The sequence below is a fragment of the Larimichthys crocea genome, chromosome XX (genome assembly GCF_000972845.2).
Source record: "Larimichthys crocea isolate SSNF chromosome XX, L_crocea_2.0, whole genome shotgun sequence".
NCBI classification, from domain to species: Eukaryota; Metazoa; Chordata; class Actinopteri; family Sciaenidae; genus Larimichthys; species Larimichthys crocea.
In genome coordinates this window covers 14,820,944-14,839,605 of record NC_040030.1, presented here as the reverse complement: position 1 = coordinate 14,839,605, position 18,662 = coordinate 14,820,944, and the positions used below count along the sequence as shown (strand labels likewise).

The 18,662-nt window shown below is 46.0% G+C and overlaps 1 protein-coding gene across 2 annotated transcripts in view; it reads left to right on the top strand.

The window, feature by feature from the left end:
• The window catches only part of LOC104933570 (septin-7), a 42,283-nt gene that overhangs the window by 9,102 nt on the left and 14,519 nt on the right, over positions 1–18,662 (top strand). For both annotated transcript variants that reach the window (XM_019272492.2, XM_010749063.3), the window contains exons 3-5: positions 12,684–12,790; positions 17,333–17,433; positions 17,519–17,653. In XM_019272492.2, the coding sequence (XP_019128037.1) occupies positions 12,684–12,790; positions 17,333–17,433; positions 17,519–17,653 (343 nt within the window). The remainder of the gene's footprint in view (positions 1–12,683; positions 12,791–17,332; positions 17,434–17,518; positions 17,654–18,662) is intronic.

The following is an 18,662-nucleotide window of genomic DNA, read 5'->3' as shown; positions in this document are numbered from 1 at the left end:
CTATCCTATCCTTAGGCATCTGACCCAACAATGATAAAAAGTCATGAGCTATTTTCAGGCATTCTTCATGGTTCAACTGTAGCTGCTGTTAGCTAAGCTCAACTCTGTGAACTCAAAGCACCGGAGGAGTGTTAGTGTTTGTACCGCAGACATTTTGGACTGCCGGGAGGTTTACAGGGAATGCTGACAGGGAAAGGAGCTGGTGTCGTGCCAGAACCAGAGCTGGGCAAGCAGGAAATGTAATCGGACATAATGGCAGAGGAGAAGAGATTGAAGAGGACGTTGATGGAGGAACACCTTGGTAGGCTACTGTATTCCAGACTGGCCGTGCAGCACCAACTATAACTGGGCACTGCTTGTTGCAACAGCTACCGGTAAGATGATAAACTGCAGTTTGGGATGGCCGGTTATGATCGTTGTATCCTGAGATGAATACCAGAATTCCCCAGTTCTCGTTCCATCGCAGAAGTTAAGCCAGCTTCGTTTTTTTTTTGCCCGACCACCGTGCCCGATGTGTTTTCCCTGCGTTGTTCTGCTGTCACTCGATCACTCCCTGAGAATTAACGCCACCAGAAACAGCTCTTCTGGTGTTTTTTTTTTTCTTCTTCTGCTTCTTCAGCCTTTTCTTTTCTTCCCCTCTGTCCAACTCTCTGTCTCTCGCCTCTCTCTGAGGGGGAAAAAAAAAAAAAGCTGCTTCCTGCCGCCTTTTGTCCAGCTGGCGTGTTGAATAGAAACTCCTGGAAAGATCAGCGAGATCCAACGCCAGTGCAGAGAGCTGAACAGAGCTGAGAGTCAGATCATAACTGAAGGGAGATGGGAGGAGAGGGGAAGCGATGCCTGCTTCACGCTGCTTCTGATGTGTAACAAGGCCAGTACTTAACAACCCCGCTGCCTCTGCTTCCCTAAAGCAACCCAGGAGGAGATCACATCAGAAGCTTTTTATGAGGCTGACCTTGCAAGCAGAGCTGCGACTAGCAAAGTTCAAAGTTCTTTTAAAGTTTCACTGGCTTTTTAATAATCGTGTTTATTCATTCGGCAAGTGACAAGTGCAAATCAATCATTTGTTTTGACCAAAAATGTGTCCATAGCACCGAGTGATGAAGTGCCAAGTACCAAAAGCTGGTGTTGAATATATTTTGATTTAGATCAACAGTCTATTGGTCGCTAAAACTCTATGAGCCCTTGTACTGCATGTCTGGGTTAAAATGCATGGAAAAAATGAAATAGAGTAAAAAAAGAATTTCCCCATCGAGGGATTAATAAAGTATATCTTCTTCTTCTTCAAAAAACATCCACCACTACAACTGCAACTAAGAATTACTTACACTCAGTAAATCAGTTCAGTCTCTGAGGTCTTCGAACTGCTTATTTAGTCTGACAAAATGTCCAAAAAACTGATATAAAAAGGAAAAAAGCAACACACCCACATTTGAGAAGCCGGACCAAATGTGTGGTATATTTAGCCACACTAGTGCCGTGGCTTTACGGGTGGCTCTGTCGGTCCACCACTTTGGGCCAGACTGAAATATCTCATCATGGATTATTGGATGGATTGCCATTGACGTTTTCTACATACACCCACATGGTCCTTCAGAAAAATGAAGTCTACTGGCTTTTGGTGATGCCCTGTCTCTCATCTAAACTTTTTTTGGGTTTTTAGCAACAGTGGCACAACAGCTATTTGACGGATCGCGTCGGGATGAATCAGAATTTTCCTTGTCCAAATACTTCGGTGGGATGATTTTCCAACTGACCACTCACAACCCAACAAACAGATTGCCAATATACTTATAAACTGTCAACACACTTCACTGAATCAACAGAAACTACACCAACTCCATAACCAACTCTGGCTTTGTCGAAAACAAACCCTTTATTTAGTTAGTTAGAGATGTTGGTTGGCAGTTTAGATTGCGGTGGTTCAATAATGCAGCAACCTGCGGCGGAGAAGTCAACTTCACGCTGCGGTGGGTAATCCCATGAACAGGCCGGTCAAACCCGTCCACAGTCAGCCTGAAATGTCTCTAACACCGAAGCTATCCAGTCAGAGTTCATGGACTAAACGGTGATACTCTACCTGTTGTGTTTTAGCTTTGTTTATTTCATGTAGTCTGTTCTGCAAAATGGCAACACCGAGAAGTTTCTTTTGGTTTGTTTGAGAGAGACAGCAGTGATTGAGCGACTCAGACAGTGAATGAGAGAGGGGGAGCGCTGATAGTAACAAACCCAGTGAATCAGAGGTTTTATCGTGGTTACATTCAGCATAGCATAAATAAACTAACCCACACACCCTGTGGCTAATCATTACAATGCCTGATGTGGTCTGAATACGGCCTTAGTCTTGATACTTCACAGTAAATACCAGAAACCACCAGGCGTTCTTTCCTCGGGCTGTCAGGCCTCGATTCATCCTCCACACTCCACCATGAATTACAGTTACGACAGCAGTCACCATTGGTGCAACATGCTTACATATTAAACTATATAGAGCAGTGTGAAACTTCTTATATTACATTGATCCAGTTGGTGTTTTTAAGGCCTTCATTGATGAGTCAAGAATGAAGCAGCCAGTGAAGTGTTGGATGAGCTTGAATCTCTTCTGCAGTCCAGTAGTCGGTATCTGTTTATCTTCCTCGTTGATCCGTGTGTGGTTGTAAGTCTGTCTGTCCTGTTGTTGTACTTATCTAAGCGTGTGTGTGTGTGTGTGTGTGTCCAGATAAGACTGCCTGACAGGCTTAGGATTGACCGCCTTGCCTACTGACCTTGCAGAAAGGAGTAAGTGAACGAAGGCTTTGGTCTAGTTAATCTTCTGGCTTAGACACATGCATTAATACACATTAACTCACACACTCACACGTTGTTTCAGTGTGTTGACATAGGTGTGGTCGTTTAATATTGATCAACTAAACATTGATCTTCTACTTAATCATTCTTATACCCAACTGTAATAATGAAGGATTTCAGCCATGTGACGTGATCTGTAACAAACAAAAGAACAAGTAGTGGTTGTTAACGTGACAAGGAAGCTGGAGAAGTTTTGAAACACGTCAGCCATAGTGTCAGTGTGCTGGCATGTGGCAGTTGGTGGCTAACTGTAATTCCTCATTTAGAATTTCAGTTCTTTCAAACTACACCAATTTCGAACAGTTCCCCCACGACCCGACCTACAGAATAAGAGTTCTTGACAGCTCATAGACCCGAAGTAAAGTTTTCGAAACGACACAGCAGTTTGTGTAAGTCGTCACAGTTTCTTCACATATTTTTCTCAGGAAACAGTCCGGCTTGCAGTCAGCAAAAATCCTCAAGTGGTGCAGTCGATAGCTTTAGAGATGATTAGCTGTTCTCAAATATTCTTGAGAGCTGGCGTCTCCTGTTGGGCTTTTCCCACTCCATCAAGTTAAATCAGAGTTTCAGAGAAAATGACGGCTAAAAAGGTTTTCAGAGACCTTTTTTGTAACATTTTCTCTTGGCTGAGATTATTTGAAATCAGTTCAAACAGAATAGAATAACACAGCTGAAAATATACCCACCGTGGGTATCATCAGAAGGTTAAAGACCCCAGAGCGCCCGTCATTTTCAAATCATTCCCAGTGAATCAAACACAGAAAGTAAAGTTCTGATCTTTGTATTGTAGATAGTTTAAGTGAGAACCAGATAAACACATCACCACCAGTGAACAGAGGGACTTAACCGGTCCTCAGTGCCCAGACGGAGGCTGTTTTCTGGTGGAGAGTTCGCCAAAGAGTCGGCAGGGAGGACTGATCAAGTCACGATGACTTTTCTACAGAAATTTGAAGATTTTTCTCATAAGTCGCCAAAGACACCACCTACTACCACATTACTGCTGTTATACCAATGTGGGTTTCTTGATATGTCCTCACATAATCACCATCAGTAAACAGAAGGACCTAACCGGCGCTCACTGCTCCACCAGATGGAGGCTGTTTTCTGGGGGAGAGTTCACCGAGTCGGCAGGGGAGGACTGACCGGGTCACACCGGCTTTTCCACGTGAATTAAATACGACCACATTACTGTTGTTTGTTCTAAGCTAAGATCCGCACCATGTACCACAGTAGGTAGCCTATTTTTCATAGTAGCCACTGTGACTTGTGTTTTTGCCTCCTAAAGATCTATACGGGGCGTATTGAGCCCAAATTGGCATTTCAGCAGTGTGTCACTGCAGGAGACAAACAGGTGCAGTCGGTAACAGTAATATTGGCTGCATTCCTTTCAGGTACGTCAGTTCCAGTGTCGCGGTGTTGCAATTTACTGGCTCATTAGCATTGTTTACAGGGACAGTTCAGTGGAACAGAGCCATTGTTCATCATGTCATCAGTTCCACCTGTGTTTTACCTGCCACGACAAGTCAAACTGTTGTGAAAAGACAAACAAGACTGAAGATCATGGGCTACATGCAGAGGAACCTTTTTGAACAGCCTGAAATTTGAGCAAGCATCTGGAAAATGTTTTACTTAAAAGGGGAAAATGTGTGTACGGTGTAAGCTTACTTCTGTTAGAAGTATAGCCTCAAAATGTCTGCTGAGTTGACCCAAAACCTCCTGTATCATATGAATGAACCTTGACAATAGCAGCAGTGTACTTACTTACAGTTGGCGACTGTCAAGTTGACTCCTGGAGAGTAACAGTCTTAGGCATGAGTGAGGGTATTACCAGAGTAACATGGAGTGCGGGATTGACTGGCAGTGATACAGGTATTGTAAAGCGGTGAAGAAAGAGCTGAGCCCAAAGGGCAACACACTCCATCGGTGTCTGGTGACGTCTGACTCATCTGGAGAGGCTAATATCTCATTTCCAAGTGTTGTCGCGTCTCGTCAACTCTTCAGAAAAAGAGTAATTCGCTCCCCTGGATCGATACGCCCAGACTTCTTCCTCTGCTGATGATACGTTTGGTTTGTTGCTGGTCAGACAATGCAGCCTAAGTGTGTTGAGAGTCTGAACGTCTGGGATCACACGTATAAGTGTCCAAAGGTATCTTTTTCAGAGTATCCGGACTCAGGGTTGGAGGCCTTGGAGTACAATCACTACTCCTTAGGATTCCCCTGTCCAACGTGGAGGTGAATCCAAGACAAAAGGGATTATATGTCCCATCTGGCCTCTAAACGTCCAAGGATTTCCCCCTGAAGGAACTGGAAGAAGTTGGACACGGATCCAGCAGCATGAAATGAATGGATTTCCGAATGGGCTATTATACTGTTACACTGTACAGGTGTTGTTTTTGTGTCCACACCCCGTATAATGCGGACTGGGCTACACACAGCTGTGCTTCATGGTCATAAAAGTGTTAACTGGTTAGTCTTGCAGGCTGTGCACTGTGTTTCTCAACTCTATGGCCGTAAAATCGAGCAATGGCAAGTCGCTACTTGAGTCGTTTTGCAGAAAGATGTTCCCTTGTCACCTTGAAGACTAAATCCATGGCGTCATTTCTGACTCACAGCTGCTCCATTTCCCCTCACTTGCACTTGGCCGTCATCCATCATTTGTTGTGTAACTTTTCTGACATAAACTAACAGATTTTAAATCATGTTGATCCACACTGAACTGTAATCAGGTGAATGGTGTCTCCGTCATTCGTACGTCTGTTCTCACATTGTTTTTCAGGGAAAGATCGGGTTGCAAACCAACTATTTGACTGATTCTGGTGAAACTGGATCATGTTTTATGGAGAAAATGTTTCCTGTTTTTCCCTCTGATGTCCTTCAGCTGCGCCAGCCTCAACTTATTTTTATGTTGTTTTCATCACCTGATACATCCTCGATTAACTCTGAACCTCGTAGATGTTTGTCTGTTCAATATTCATCACAGAGGAAACTGAAACATGTACTGAGAAAGTCACAGCGCTCTAAAAATACATCAGTGCCACCCAAAAACTTTCTGGTTTCTAAGCAGGCCAGCTGAAAGTCACAGAATGATGTCAAAGTCTCTGGTTCAGTGTTTTTTCAGCCTGATCTCTGTCCTACATCCGTGCTCACTTCAGTATGCAAGACAGGCCTTGTCATTGCCGGACAGCAACAGTCTGTTTACTTCGCAAAGATTCCCATCACCTCTTGGCACAACACTCAGCACGGTGTCACCGCATACGTGCTCGTACGTCGGACGGGGAGGGGGGGTCTTGCACATGTGCATGTTCATGCATGCTTGAGTCAAACCGCTGCAGGCGAGTCTCTCCTGCTCTGCTTTCTCATTCTTCCTCCTCGCCTCGCTCCGGTTTGTTCTCTGGCGTCTCTATTTCAAGACGCACATGTCGCGCTGTGACCCAGCACGTGCCGATTCTGTCAGATTTAGTCTCGGGCTCGGCGGATCGCAGCAGAACGAACGCTCACTCTCTAATTTTAAAGTGGGTTGTGTCCCTCTAAGGCTCCTATAGCCTTGTCCATGTGGACCAACGCTGTCAGGCGCAGTGCTGACACAGTTTAGGCTGTATTAGACTCTGCTGGACCTGCAGATCCTTATCCACTGACCTCCGACCCTCCCCTTGTTTCAGCCAGTCCCTCAACAATGGAGAATTATCTGACGTGCCCGGCCGGTCTGTTTTGATGCCTGTATGTTCCCCAGATGTCTCCTTTCACACTTTCTGGTTCAGGCCTCACACATGCCTGTTAGAGGTGTGTGTGTGTGTGTGTGTGTGTGTGTGTGTGTGTGTGTTTGCTTTGGGTGCTAGTTAGTAGGCCTGTCAGGATGTGAGGGGGCCAGCTGCTGCCTCGGGGCTGAGAGAGCGAGGCTGAAACAGAACGAGAGAAAAGAGGCAGGAATGTCAGGAATCCCACGGGAAACCCACTGCGAGCATTTGTATGTTTGTGTTCTGTCTCCTGCAGTCCAGCTTACTTGTAGTACTTTCAACATTCTCATAGTTAATATGCAAGGTTCATCAAACATGTGCTACTGTACGACAACGAGTGAGCAGTTGTATTGTCCATGAAGCCGCGTTAGAAAGTCTGAACTCTGTCCGCCTTCAGTTTGTAGTGTACATGAAACCCAGTTCAGCAGAAAGTAATCTAGTTAGTGGGAACTTCTTCTTCTACTGTGCAGCAAACAAAGAGCAAACGCGATGGAGGCTGAGGTGGGTTGCTGGAGGTGTGTCTGTTTGTCCTGAACGTAACCGGTTTGAAACAATCGGGAAATATTGAGGCCGGCGCTCACTCACACTGATTTATTGTCTATGTTGCTCAACCACAGCTCTATCTCGCTCTCAACAGAAATCAAATTAAACTTCTTTGTTAATTTCATGAACCAGAGACACAAAGTCAGAGCACAACAGGTAGAGTCTCAGAGTTTGGTCCATGAAGTCTGTCTTTGATTGTACTGATCTGATTTTTGGGGACATCCCTACAGCCTGCACTGCCACAGTGAAAATGGATGACCCCCACTCAAATGAATGTTTATTGGTTTATTATGACCTTAGCTTCCAGTCAGTGTGACGCCCGACCAGGCCCGATTCAGACTAAATCCGGCACAGCAGTGAAAATGCAGGTTTTTCTGTTGTATTTTAGGCTAGATGAAGAAGAGTTGGTTTCCCTTTTTTTTTTTTAATGACAGACAGAAACTGAGGGAGGATTGTCAGTGCGGTGGATTTACTGGCTTACATTTTCTGTGCATCCTGGTTTGATTTAAAAAATGGACAACATGTCCCACAGACGATGCAGAGCCAGCAAATAACAAATCTTTGTCTGTTTGTGTTGCACCATCTATAACCAGCCTGCGAGAGTCTTCCAACTCAGAAACTCCAAGTCACTTCCTGTCTTGAAAGATCATCCAGGTTTCCTAATTTAAAACTTACTGACAATATCCAAGAAACGTCCTTACTCTGGCTCACTTCATGACCAGTTTCAAAGTGTGTACGCTCTCACCTCTACATGTATCTCCTTAACTTCTTACAGAACCAACAGACCCTTCAGATCGGCCCACCGCGGCATGTTGGCCTCGTTCAAACTATAAAAAGGCCGGGGACAGGGCGTTTTCTGTAGCGGTGCCTCGGCCTCTGGAACAACATCCTGGATTTATTCTCTGACTTTTATTCTTGTGAAGCACTGAGAAAGCTCGCTCTGTTAACATGCAGCATAATAATCATCACGCTAACCATGAAAGAGTTAAAGCACAAAAGTCACAGCAGGGATGAAGAAGAAGAGTAATGGAGTGATGGACTGATGGCTCACCGAGCATCATCAAGAGGAAGAGAAACAGCGGGAAAGAGCTGGAAGGTTCAGCCATCCATCACTGCCGTTCAGGTCATTAGTCTATTTACAGAGAGCTGGCGCTGCGCTTCCACTTGTCATGTGGAACCAATATTTAATTAAAGCTGGACTAGGGAGGCTAATTGGGACGGACCTGCCCTGAGGGGGGGTTTAAACCACTGCAGTGACTGAACGAAGCATCCGTCACACTCTGTCAGAGGAACCAAGCCGTCATCTTCAGCTGTGCAGCAATCACTGACTCAACCGTTGAGTTTTTACAGCGTTTAACGTGAACTTTTAGAGTTGTTCCCATGAATGGAAATCAAAATACTAACATGCGATGTTGAAGAATGCATCCTGACCGTCCCTAATTTGAGTTAAGTCACCTTCTACCGGGGACAGACCTGAGTCAACAAGCAGACAATAACAGTTTGGTGTGCCACTGAACAAACATATGGGCCTGCAGAGCCAACAGAGCAGTGGATGGGTCACATGGTGGGTAGAACCAGACGCAGCTATTGGCTCTACTCTGCAGTGTTTGTGTCAAAGATTAGCATGTTTGTGAAACCGGTTTAGTTGGGTTAAGACAGCCAACGCGATCCTCGCTGAGATGTTTGATCAGAGCTCTGTCCGGTGTTTGATCAGGAAACCCGTGTCAGAGAGTTTTCCGTCCTCAGTATCACATCTGCTCCACAGACGAGACCAGGCAGACCCGGTTCAGCAAAAACCACAAACAGAGCCAGTCGAGAACAAAAAGTGAAACCTTTGACCCACGGCTTTCGGTCCTGAAACTGGACTTTCACACAGAAGATGGTTAGAAATGTCCGGAGGGTGTTCAGCAGCACCGTCAGGATGTAGGACAATCTGCCCTGAAACAAGCGGTGTGATGAACGGATTATAAACTCAGCTTTGGTTAACGTTGTACTGGATGAACAAAGTAAAATAGCATCTGTGTCCCATGTGTGACTCTCGGCAGCCATGAGCTGTGATGGAGGACTGTTTGAGTTTGAAGGAAGACAAATACGATTGACAGTGAACGCTCCTGTGAGCCTTTACTTATCAATATTTGCATATTATTTCATGTCCTCTATGGTAGGTGTTGCAGAGAATTTTCCTCCAGACTCGGCTGCGCCGTTTTAGTATCTCTCAGCTCTGTGTTTTGGTTTTACAACCCACAACTTTATTATTCAGTTCCGTGTCAACGTTCTCCAGCATCAGGCAGCTGTTTGCAGTGAAAAAGCATCATTAAACCCAACGTGCACCAAGCTGCATGCATGCAACGAAGAGAATTTTAACAGCTAAAGAGTCGGATCAGATATTTTTCTCAGGAGTTGGTGGGAGGTGTTCCCTCCGGGCTTGTCCCCCCCGGGGTCTCCTCCCAATCGGACATGCCGGGAACACCTCCAAAGGAGGGCACCCAGGAGGCCAGAACCACCTCAGCTGGCTCCTTTCAACATGAAGGAGTAGCGGCTCTACTCCGCGCTCCTTCTAGATGTTTGAGATGTCCAAGCTCCTCACTCTACCTGCGAGCCACTCGGCAGAGGAAGCTCCCTGATCTCATTCTTTCAGTCACTACCCAAAGCTCATGATCATATTTGAAGGGTTAGAACGTAGATGGACTGGAAAACTGAGAGCTTGAGAGCCAACCATGTCCCGCTCTATTGTCCCATCACTCGTGAAACAAGACCCCAAGACACTTGAGGGAGCAACTCGCCGCCTCAGACTTGGAGGCCAGCAGAACCACATGATCTGCAAAAAAGCTGAGACGCAATCCTGAGGTTCTCCTGTTGTCCTGAAACTGTGGTCTCCTCCTCTAGGCCCCCTGAAAACATGCTGCTTTAAAGATCACCTCAGACACCTAGAACAGAGTTCTTTGTATCTGGCATCTTTAAGCCTTCAGTATGATTTTGTTTCTTGAAAGCAGGACTCATTTATTCTTATTACAGTGAAGGGATCCTTTCTGCATGACAGCAGATATTTCAACTGGCCACAGTTCTAGTTTTTACTGCTTAATTGTTTTTTCGATTCACTGCGGTCGATGATTCAGCTGCAACTTCTATGTGAGTTTGACTTTTCGCGTCATTTCCCGCTGTTTGTTTTGTTGAGTTTGCATCAGCGGTGACACTAACAGAGCAAAGCTAACAGGAGCATGTTGAAGCCCAAACACACTCCTCCACGTTTAGATAACCTTCCCTTCTTTGCAGTTTAGCACCAACGAGGAGGAGGAGGAGGACATACATCATACATCTGCGCTATCTCAACATCTCGACATGAAACGGCCTTTGTGCATTCATGTGTACGCACATGCTTGACCTCTAACCCCGAACAGTCCATCAAACGGATGAGTCGTCCGTCGTCTGTCTTGTGTAGAAGCTGCAGGAAACCCCAAGACGGTGTGTGTCCATAACTCACGCTGCGACAGAATATCATCCATAACTGAGTAAACACACGGGGGGCAGACGGAGGGGTTAAGAAAGGGTTTAAGACTGGAATCCACCGGGGCTTCGAACCACATCGACGTGGACTGATGGGATACACAGATGTTCTGTGAAAAGTCTGAAACAGTTTAACCTCCGACAGGTGGCTGCTGATAAAAAGAGAATATAGAATGTAACACAGAGCCGATCCAGGCATATTCTGGTGGATCATATCAACGTATCAAAATCCCACCCCGTCCTTTATGACATCCGGCCTTTACACTGTAAACATTTCACTGCATAAAAGAGGAAAAACTGGAGTGTGAGTGATAAAAATGAGTGATGGGCTTCTTTCTTTCTCATTAAAGTCACGTACAAATCATTCAGGAAGCAGCTCGTCGCTCTCGGCCAACGCTGGCTGTTTCTTTCACGGGTTAAACTGATCAACAGCTGTCACTGTTTAATGTTAATTCCATAAGTAAGAAGATTGTTCACGAGGACAAAGAAACGTTCAATCAGGGGTGTTTTTAACATCTCCAACAGAGAGCGATCACTCTTCTTTCTGGCCAAATGCTTCTCTTACTTTCTTTGACGATGTCTAGTTAATAAAAGGTCCCTCAGTATTTGGATCAGTGGACTTCACCAGATGTCAGATACGTATTTAATCAACGTTTAAATCTATTAAAGGATCCGGATCAGGGCCAAACGAACTCAGTCAGGACATTCCTGCCTTTAAAGACAAAACATCTGACTGCTGTTGTGCTGCTGACATCTGCTAAATGATTCTGCAGCGAGCCTTAGGAGAAAAGTAAAAGTTAATCTCACGACTCAATCGAGAACACCTTGAGATATCGCACCCTCAGCTGTTGGATCTCTGGAAAAATTGCTCATCAGTATAGAATTACTGGAGCAACATGTGATCGTCGTTTAGAGATGGAAAACCTCACACACAGATGTTCGCTGCCTCAGCTCGGCAACTCAGCTTTGAGTGAATGTTTCTGCCTGTTTGCAGATATTCAAAGCCCAAAAAAGAAAACATTCTACTTCATCATGTTTACCGTCACTTCAAAACGCAACACGACCAACGCATCCAGCCGTCTGTTCTCGTGGTTTAACAGACCTGCGGAATAAACGGTAAAACATCGTGACAGCTCCTGAGTTGGAACACGGTTCACGGCGACCGTTATCGATCCATTTTTGCTGGATCAGCTCGGAAGCCAGGAGGTTTCCAGTTGTTGTGGGCGCGGCTCCATCAAAAATAAATTTAATCACACGATGGGAGGACGTGAAGGCTTTTTTTGTTGTTGGTTTTTGTAGCCATCAGCAGAACAATTTGCACACTTTTCTAGTTCCTCGGACACTTCGGCGACGGGAAGGTTTATTGGCTAGGTAGTCTGTCCTGTCCTGTTCCCACCCTGACTTGCCGTATGTTACAGTGGTAACACAGCTGAACTCTGGATTCAGCCGCCCGTCACTTCCCTGTTATTACCACCAAAGCTCTGGTGCCCACAAAATGGTATCCGGGACAGCCGTAGTGAAAAGCAGCACGACGGTGTCGTGGGAGTCGTTCAGAGGTCTTGCTAGGACAAGCAGCGCTTTTCATGAGACACGAGCCAGATGCTCAGCCATTAATCACATCGTTGGGTGTGTGTGAGCAGAGAGAGCGTATGCAATGTGTACGTTTGGACGTCCTCTTTGTCAAGTGAATGTCAACTGTGTGTTTGTGCGACTGCTGCTCCTAACATCAGCACGGGAGCGTGGAGAACGGAAAGTTGGCACAGGAAGGAGAGAAATGGGAAGATTTATACGCAGGGAAGCGTTCGGTGAAAGGAATGAAGGAGGCGAGGGGGAGGTAATGTTTTCTCCCGTCTATCTGAAAGCTTTTCTTGCTGGCAGACGAGCTCGTGACCTTTCCCCTCACAGACGATGAATGGACTTTGTTTTTCTTGCTCCCTCCAGGCCGCGTTCTCTCCGCGATGCGTTGCGCTCGCATTCATGCACATCACATGTGGCCGGCAGGTTGTCTGTTCATTTGCTGTGCTCACGCTGTTTTTCCTTCTGTGTGTGTGTCCTCAGGTGAATCTGGCCTCGGAAAGTCGACGCTCATCAACTCTCTCTTCCTGACTGACCTGTACTCCAAGGACTACCCTGGACCGTCCCAGCGCATCAAGAAAACTGTGCAGGTGAGTCCGATTACAGGATCAGTTGATGTTCAAGTTTGGTTCTTGTGTCTCGATTAAGTTGTTGCACCCCAATCGCTGCTGGTTAGCTCTCCTAGCCCCGTGTACAAAGGCTCAGTCCTTGCTGTATCGGTTCAGGGTTCAAGTCCGACCTCTGGCCCTTTGACGCATGTCATCATGTCACTATTCAGCTAATCCATCAAATAAAAGCTCAAAAAAAGCGGCAGCGATTGGTGCATCGGTTAGCTCAGTCTGCATCCCTGCCGTACCGCCTCAGGGTTCAAGTCCGACCTCTGTCTCTACTTTAGCACAAAAAAGACCCAAAAACGTCTTTAAAAAACAAAAATGCAGCCAGTAACTCGTTTTAAGGATCGGGTCGGTTTTTCCGTTTATTGCTGGTCGGGTCTTGCTGTGATTTTGTCCAAACCGACTTGACAGTTGGCTGTCGAGAAGCAGCTCTCAGCGACGTCGACCCGTTAGCAGGCAGCCTGTACAATACTCTCTAAGTCCCTGTGTCCATTTCAAAATAAAATCCCTCTGTAGAGTTTCATTTTTAAGGCTTTTATTGTGAAATATTTGCAGGAACATCTTGTTGCTACTCCGTTCTCACTCACGGCTCTCATTATGTTTTATCCGGGAGCGTCTGGATCACATGTGACACCTCATGGTAAAGTTCGATATTAGCTGTCAGGTCTACAAGAGTCCATCTGTACCAAGTGTTTCTGTTCTGACTCTCAAAAAATGGACATTATCTGTGTATTATTGTTGAATGAGCTGCAGTTGCAAGATACCGGGTTTGGTTGACTTACTTGAATGTTGATTGTTTTTGTCAGACAACTCTGGTTTGTTTCGGTTTGGCTTGTTCCTGTGAGATCTATCAACCAGATACATCTTGTCAGATGTTTGAATCACGTCATGCAGCGGGACATGACATGTTTGTTTTTTGTATTTTTTGTGGTCATGTATTCAAGTAATTTCCAAGAAGATAGCTGACCTTTTATTTCCACGTGTCACGTCTTAAGTGGGGGAAAAATGTTCAACCCAACGTAACCTGCTCTCTCATTTCAACAGTCAATCCCAACCCTAACCACAGCCATGCAAATGATCAGTTATAAGATATCTGCAAACCTCAAGCATTCCTAGATATTAAGTGTCTGTTTTTTTTTTTTTTTTTTTTTTTTGAGTGGCGTGCAAAACAAAAGAACTCTTCAGACTTTGTCTGAACTTTGCGACAGATAACAAGAAAGGTCACGAGGTGAAGACGAGTTATCTCTGAGCACGTGCTGCATTTAGAGGCTCAAGACATTTGAAATCACTTCTGCCACAAATCCAAAGTCAAACTAACATTCTCTCAGTTATGAGTGGATCATTTACTCATAGCTCACCAAATGAGCGCGATACTGTCTTTATATATTGTTCAGCTCCTGTTCTGGCACAACACCGGCTCCAGCTGTCAGCAGTTTACTTCACCGTCCTTCATGAACTCTGTAAATCACAGAGAGTTGAGGCGGAGCAGCCGGAGGACATCAGAGGGAAAACCAGAAAACATTTCCTCCATAAAATATGATCCAGTTTCACCAGAATCAGTGAAATAGTTGCTGCTGTGTGACTTAGTGCCGTAAAGCGTTACGTACTTCTCAAAGTTACATAGTGTGAGAACAGACGTACGAATGACAGAGACACCGTTCACCTGATCACAGGTCAGAGTGGATCAACAGGAACAGAGAATAAATGGTTAAAGCACATAGAGAGGGAAGCAGAGTGAAAGCAAGAGATGGAGTATTGTGGAGAAGGAGAGCAAGAACGAGGGATGGAGGAGGAAAACAGCGAGGATACGAGGCCTGGTTTTGTCCTTTTATGGACATGACAAACTGAGGAGGAGGAGGAGGAGGAGGAGGAGGAGGCTGCATCAGCCGTGTGGAGCAGAGGACAGACGGGTTAGGGAAGCGAAGATGGTGAGTTCAAAGACTACAAGGTGGAGGAGAAGCGTTGCAGACAGAGGAGGGATGGAGGTCGCAGGAAAAAGACGGAGCACGTTAAAAACTAAGTGTGTCGAGGACGGAGGCAGCGAGCGGTGAGGAGGTGATGGAGGGGGAGACGAAGGAAAATAAGGAACTGGGTGAGAGTCCTTGTACTTCCCCCTGAGGCCTGATAGGGTCAGTAACAGGGCAAGAATGTTCCCATGAAATGTAACACCCACCCTCACACACACACACACACACACACACACACACACACACACACACACACTAACACACACCGCTAAAGAGCTGAAAAAAAATCACACTCTCTTTACTTGATTGATAAATTAACCCACACACACGTTAAACACACTGCACATCACTTCCCAGGAGGCTTAATGCCTGTTTATGCACGTTACCATGAACAAGTGTCACACACTCATCCACACACACACACACACAACTCCTCCTCGACGTCGGCTCTTCAGTTTCTCGCTCCTCAGGCCATAACTGCCTCTGTGTCGGTCGGGGAGCGAGGACAGCTGAAAACTCACGACGATCTGACGCTGTTACAGCCGGCCGGAGTTAAACTCTGTGTTGTTAACATCAGATCAGAACAGTCCTGTGTACAGTGACGTCTTTTATCCCTCGAGTCAGACTTCAGAGGAGCATTTTAGACCTCCATAAGAGACTTAATTGACCATATAAAGAATGGACGGCATCTCTGTGATGCCACCTTCAGGTTTCCTGAGAGCCGCTGTGAAAGCTCAGTGTGGTTCCTCTTCAGCCTCCCGGCTAATTTAAAAAGGCAAAGATCATTAGAGGACCTGAGGCGGGCTGAATGACGCCTGGTTGCTCAAACAAACCATCTGTGATGTCACTTACCTGTCAATCAAAGCGTTCACGCTCTTAATCCTGCATAACTTTAAGCCTTAATATAATCTGAACAGGTGAGTTGTATATAAATTCACATTGGGACCTTTGAACATGGGGACTTATGGAGACTGACTCACTTCTGGAGCCTCGAGTGGACGTTTGAGGAACTGCAGCTCTACAGACTCATGTTATTGGTCAATTAAGGGGCAATCTGCAAATTTCCCCCCTAAAATTTTGATGTTTGTGTCACCAGAACTTACATTACATTACATTACATTGCATTTAGCAGACGCTTTTATCCAAAGCAACTTACAGAGTTCTGCAAATCCCCCCCCCTAAAATTTTGATGTTTGTGTCACCAGAACTTGTAATTAAACATAAAGCTTCCCACTGCACCAGCTCCGAACTTCAGTTTGTGATTTTAGATCTTTGCACCTGAATTAAAACCCAACAAATCAGGCGATGCACCTTTTGGCTCCGGGCGCTTTTCGGTCCGTCGCTCATGAGGTCGAAACCTCGCGTGAACCCCGAGAGAGCAACGTGGGCATGCACGCTCTCCTGCAAAGTAGCACTTAGCGTGTGTGTGTGTGTGTGTGTGTGTGTGTGTGTGTGTGTGTGTGTGTAAAAGTGTTGCTCTGCGGTCTGAGGCCGAGGGGGGAGAGACGGGGTCAGAGTATTTATATTCCAGAACAATCTCTCATGCTTTGTCGCTCGCTCACATTCCCCCCAGATCGGATTTCTTTTTAAATGATGGTGTTGAGACTGACGGCATTTTTGAGGTTTTCTCCCAATCTGTTTTTCTTCGCAGAAAACGGTGGAAATAGCAGATCTGGTTTTGAGATGGCCGGCATGTCGTGCACAAACACTCACACTTTGCAAACACAAACACACACACACACACACACACAGGCTGGATGCACAATTAAGCTGAGACATGTCAAATGAGCGCGGCGCTCAGCTGTAAAGTCAGACGGATTATCTTGAAGGTTTCTGTGGAAGCCGAAGAATGTTTGTGTTAGCGCAGAGAGGGCTGTAGTTTGAGTTAAAGGGGTGATCCCAAAATAACCAGCTGGCCTTGTGAAAGTATGCGGCGAAGCGAGGGAACGGCAGACGAGCTGCAGGAAACGGCGGATGGATGGATGTGAAGATGTGCGACCGAAGAGTGAGAAAGGTTTTTGCGTTTGTTTGCCTCAGCTGAACTCATCAAGCTCATTGTGGCCTTTATATAACAGAAGAGTTCTGTCAAACACTTGTAGGTCGGTAGGATGGTTGCACGTTTTAGGCCGTCACCGTTTCAGCATTGTACTCGCTCCTTATCAGCGTCATGGGGGTATTGGGCGACAGGCGGGTTACATCCCGGGTCAGGCCCGACACGTAGAGGCAAACAGAGTTAACTTGCATGTCTTTGGCCTGTGGGAGGAAGCCGGAGTACCCGGAGAGAACCAGGCGTCACTCGGTCCAGCGATGATCCACGCCTGGTCCAGGATTTTATGAATTCAGTATGGACCCTGTAATCATCCGTCCTTTACACCATCACTATTCCAAATATTTACTGCTGACAGGACGGAAAGAGTTTGAGATTCCTCACTGGTGAATCTCCCAGCGTGCCGTGTGGGCGAGGATAGTGTCACTTGTTGAATCCACACAAACACAGACTGGTTGCAGATCAGTCCTGTACTGAACGGTGTGATTGTTGTGTGTGTTTCAGGTGGAGCAGTCCAAAGTGCTGATCAAAGAAGGCGGAGTCCAGCTGACGCTCACCATCGTGGACACACCGGGGTTTGGAGATGCTGTGGACAACAGCAACTGGTGAGGATGTGAAGTCAAGAGTTAGTGTCTCGTGTTCTTTATCCTCTTTTTCTCCACCCTCACGTGTCTCTTTCCGTCCTCTCAGTTGGCAGCCGGTCATAAACTACATCGACAGCAAATGCGAGGACTTCCTGAACGCAGAGTCGAGGGTGAACCGCAGGTCCATGCCAGACAACAGAGTCCACTGCTGCCTATACTTCATCGCGCCCTCCGGACACGGGTATGTCTGCACGAGATGACGTGTAAAGAAGAAGGTTGATGTGGCAACAATGAGATTCGACTCGACTCGACTTTACTCGCTCTTTCTTTGGTTTTCTGTTGTGGATTGTACCTGAAAAGTTTATTTTGTATCGCATCTGTTGAGGTTCCAAGTGAGCTGACGTATCTCACCTCTGGTATAAGAGTAGCATGGTCAGTTAATACAGTTAATATCTGACATATTGTTCCTTTAAGTTTCCATTTAATCTGATTTTGAGCAACAATCATCCTTCATTTATGGCCTCCTGATGAATGTTCAGTGTCCTTTGAGCTCTGTTTTGGTCTCCTCCACCACCAGCCATGAGAAAGATATCTGGCTAACTTAAAAACCACAACCGAGCAACTTTCACGTAGAGAAATTCAGTCATTTGATCAGCTGCTGGTGTAAAAATATTGATTCTAGCAGCTTTAAGTCGAGTTTCAGTGAAGATCTTGTGGAGCGCGTCTCGGGAGCAGCAGTTGGTAAGTGGGTGGATGGTTTTTGTTCTGGTGAAGACGCCTCGTCTGCGAGTCTGTTTGTATTCACAAACACCGACCAACGTTCTGATGTTCTGATCCAAACCACAGTCGGTGAAGTAAATATTCGACTTTACGACCTCTCTTTGAGGGACGGTCCACCTTTCCATCCGCTATACAAGCTGAAGCTGATGCGTGTGTGTGTGTGTGTGTGTGTGTGTGTGTGTGTGTGTGTGTGTGTGTGTGTGTGTGTGTGTGTGTAACCCACAAAGGTTATATAACCCAGTTCTGCTCATGCTCAGTAGAGCTCTGCTCTCCATCAGTGAATCATCCAATCAGAGCGGAGAGCTCGGAGCAGCTCATCTCATCAGACAAACACACACTCTGTGTTTCCTCTCTCATCCTGCAGCGCCGAGATGAAATGTGGAGCTCTGTTTCCACATAACCAAACATCCATCCATCCGCCCGGGAAAAGTGATGCTTACGTAGATCTACGTAGATCTACAGCTCCTGGT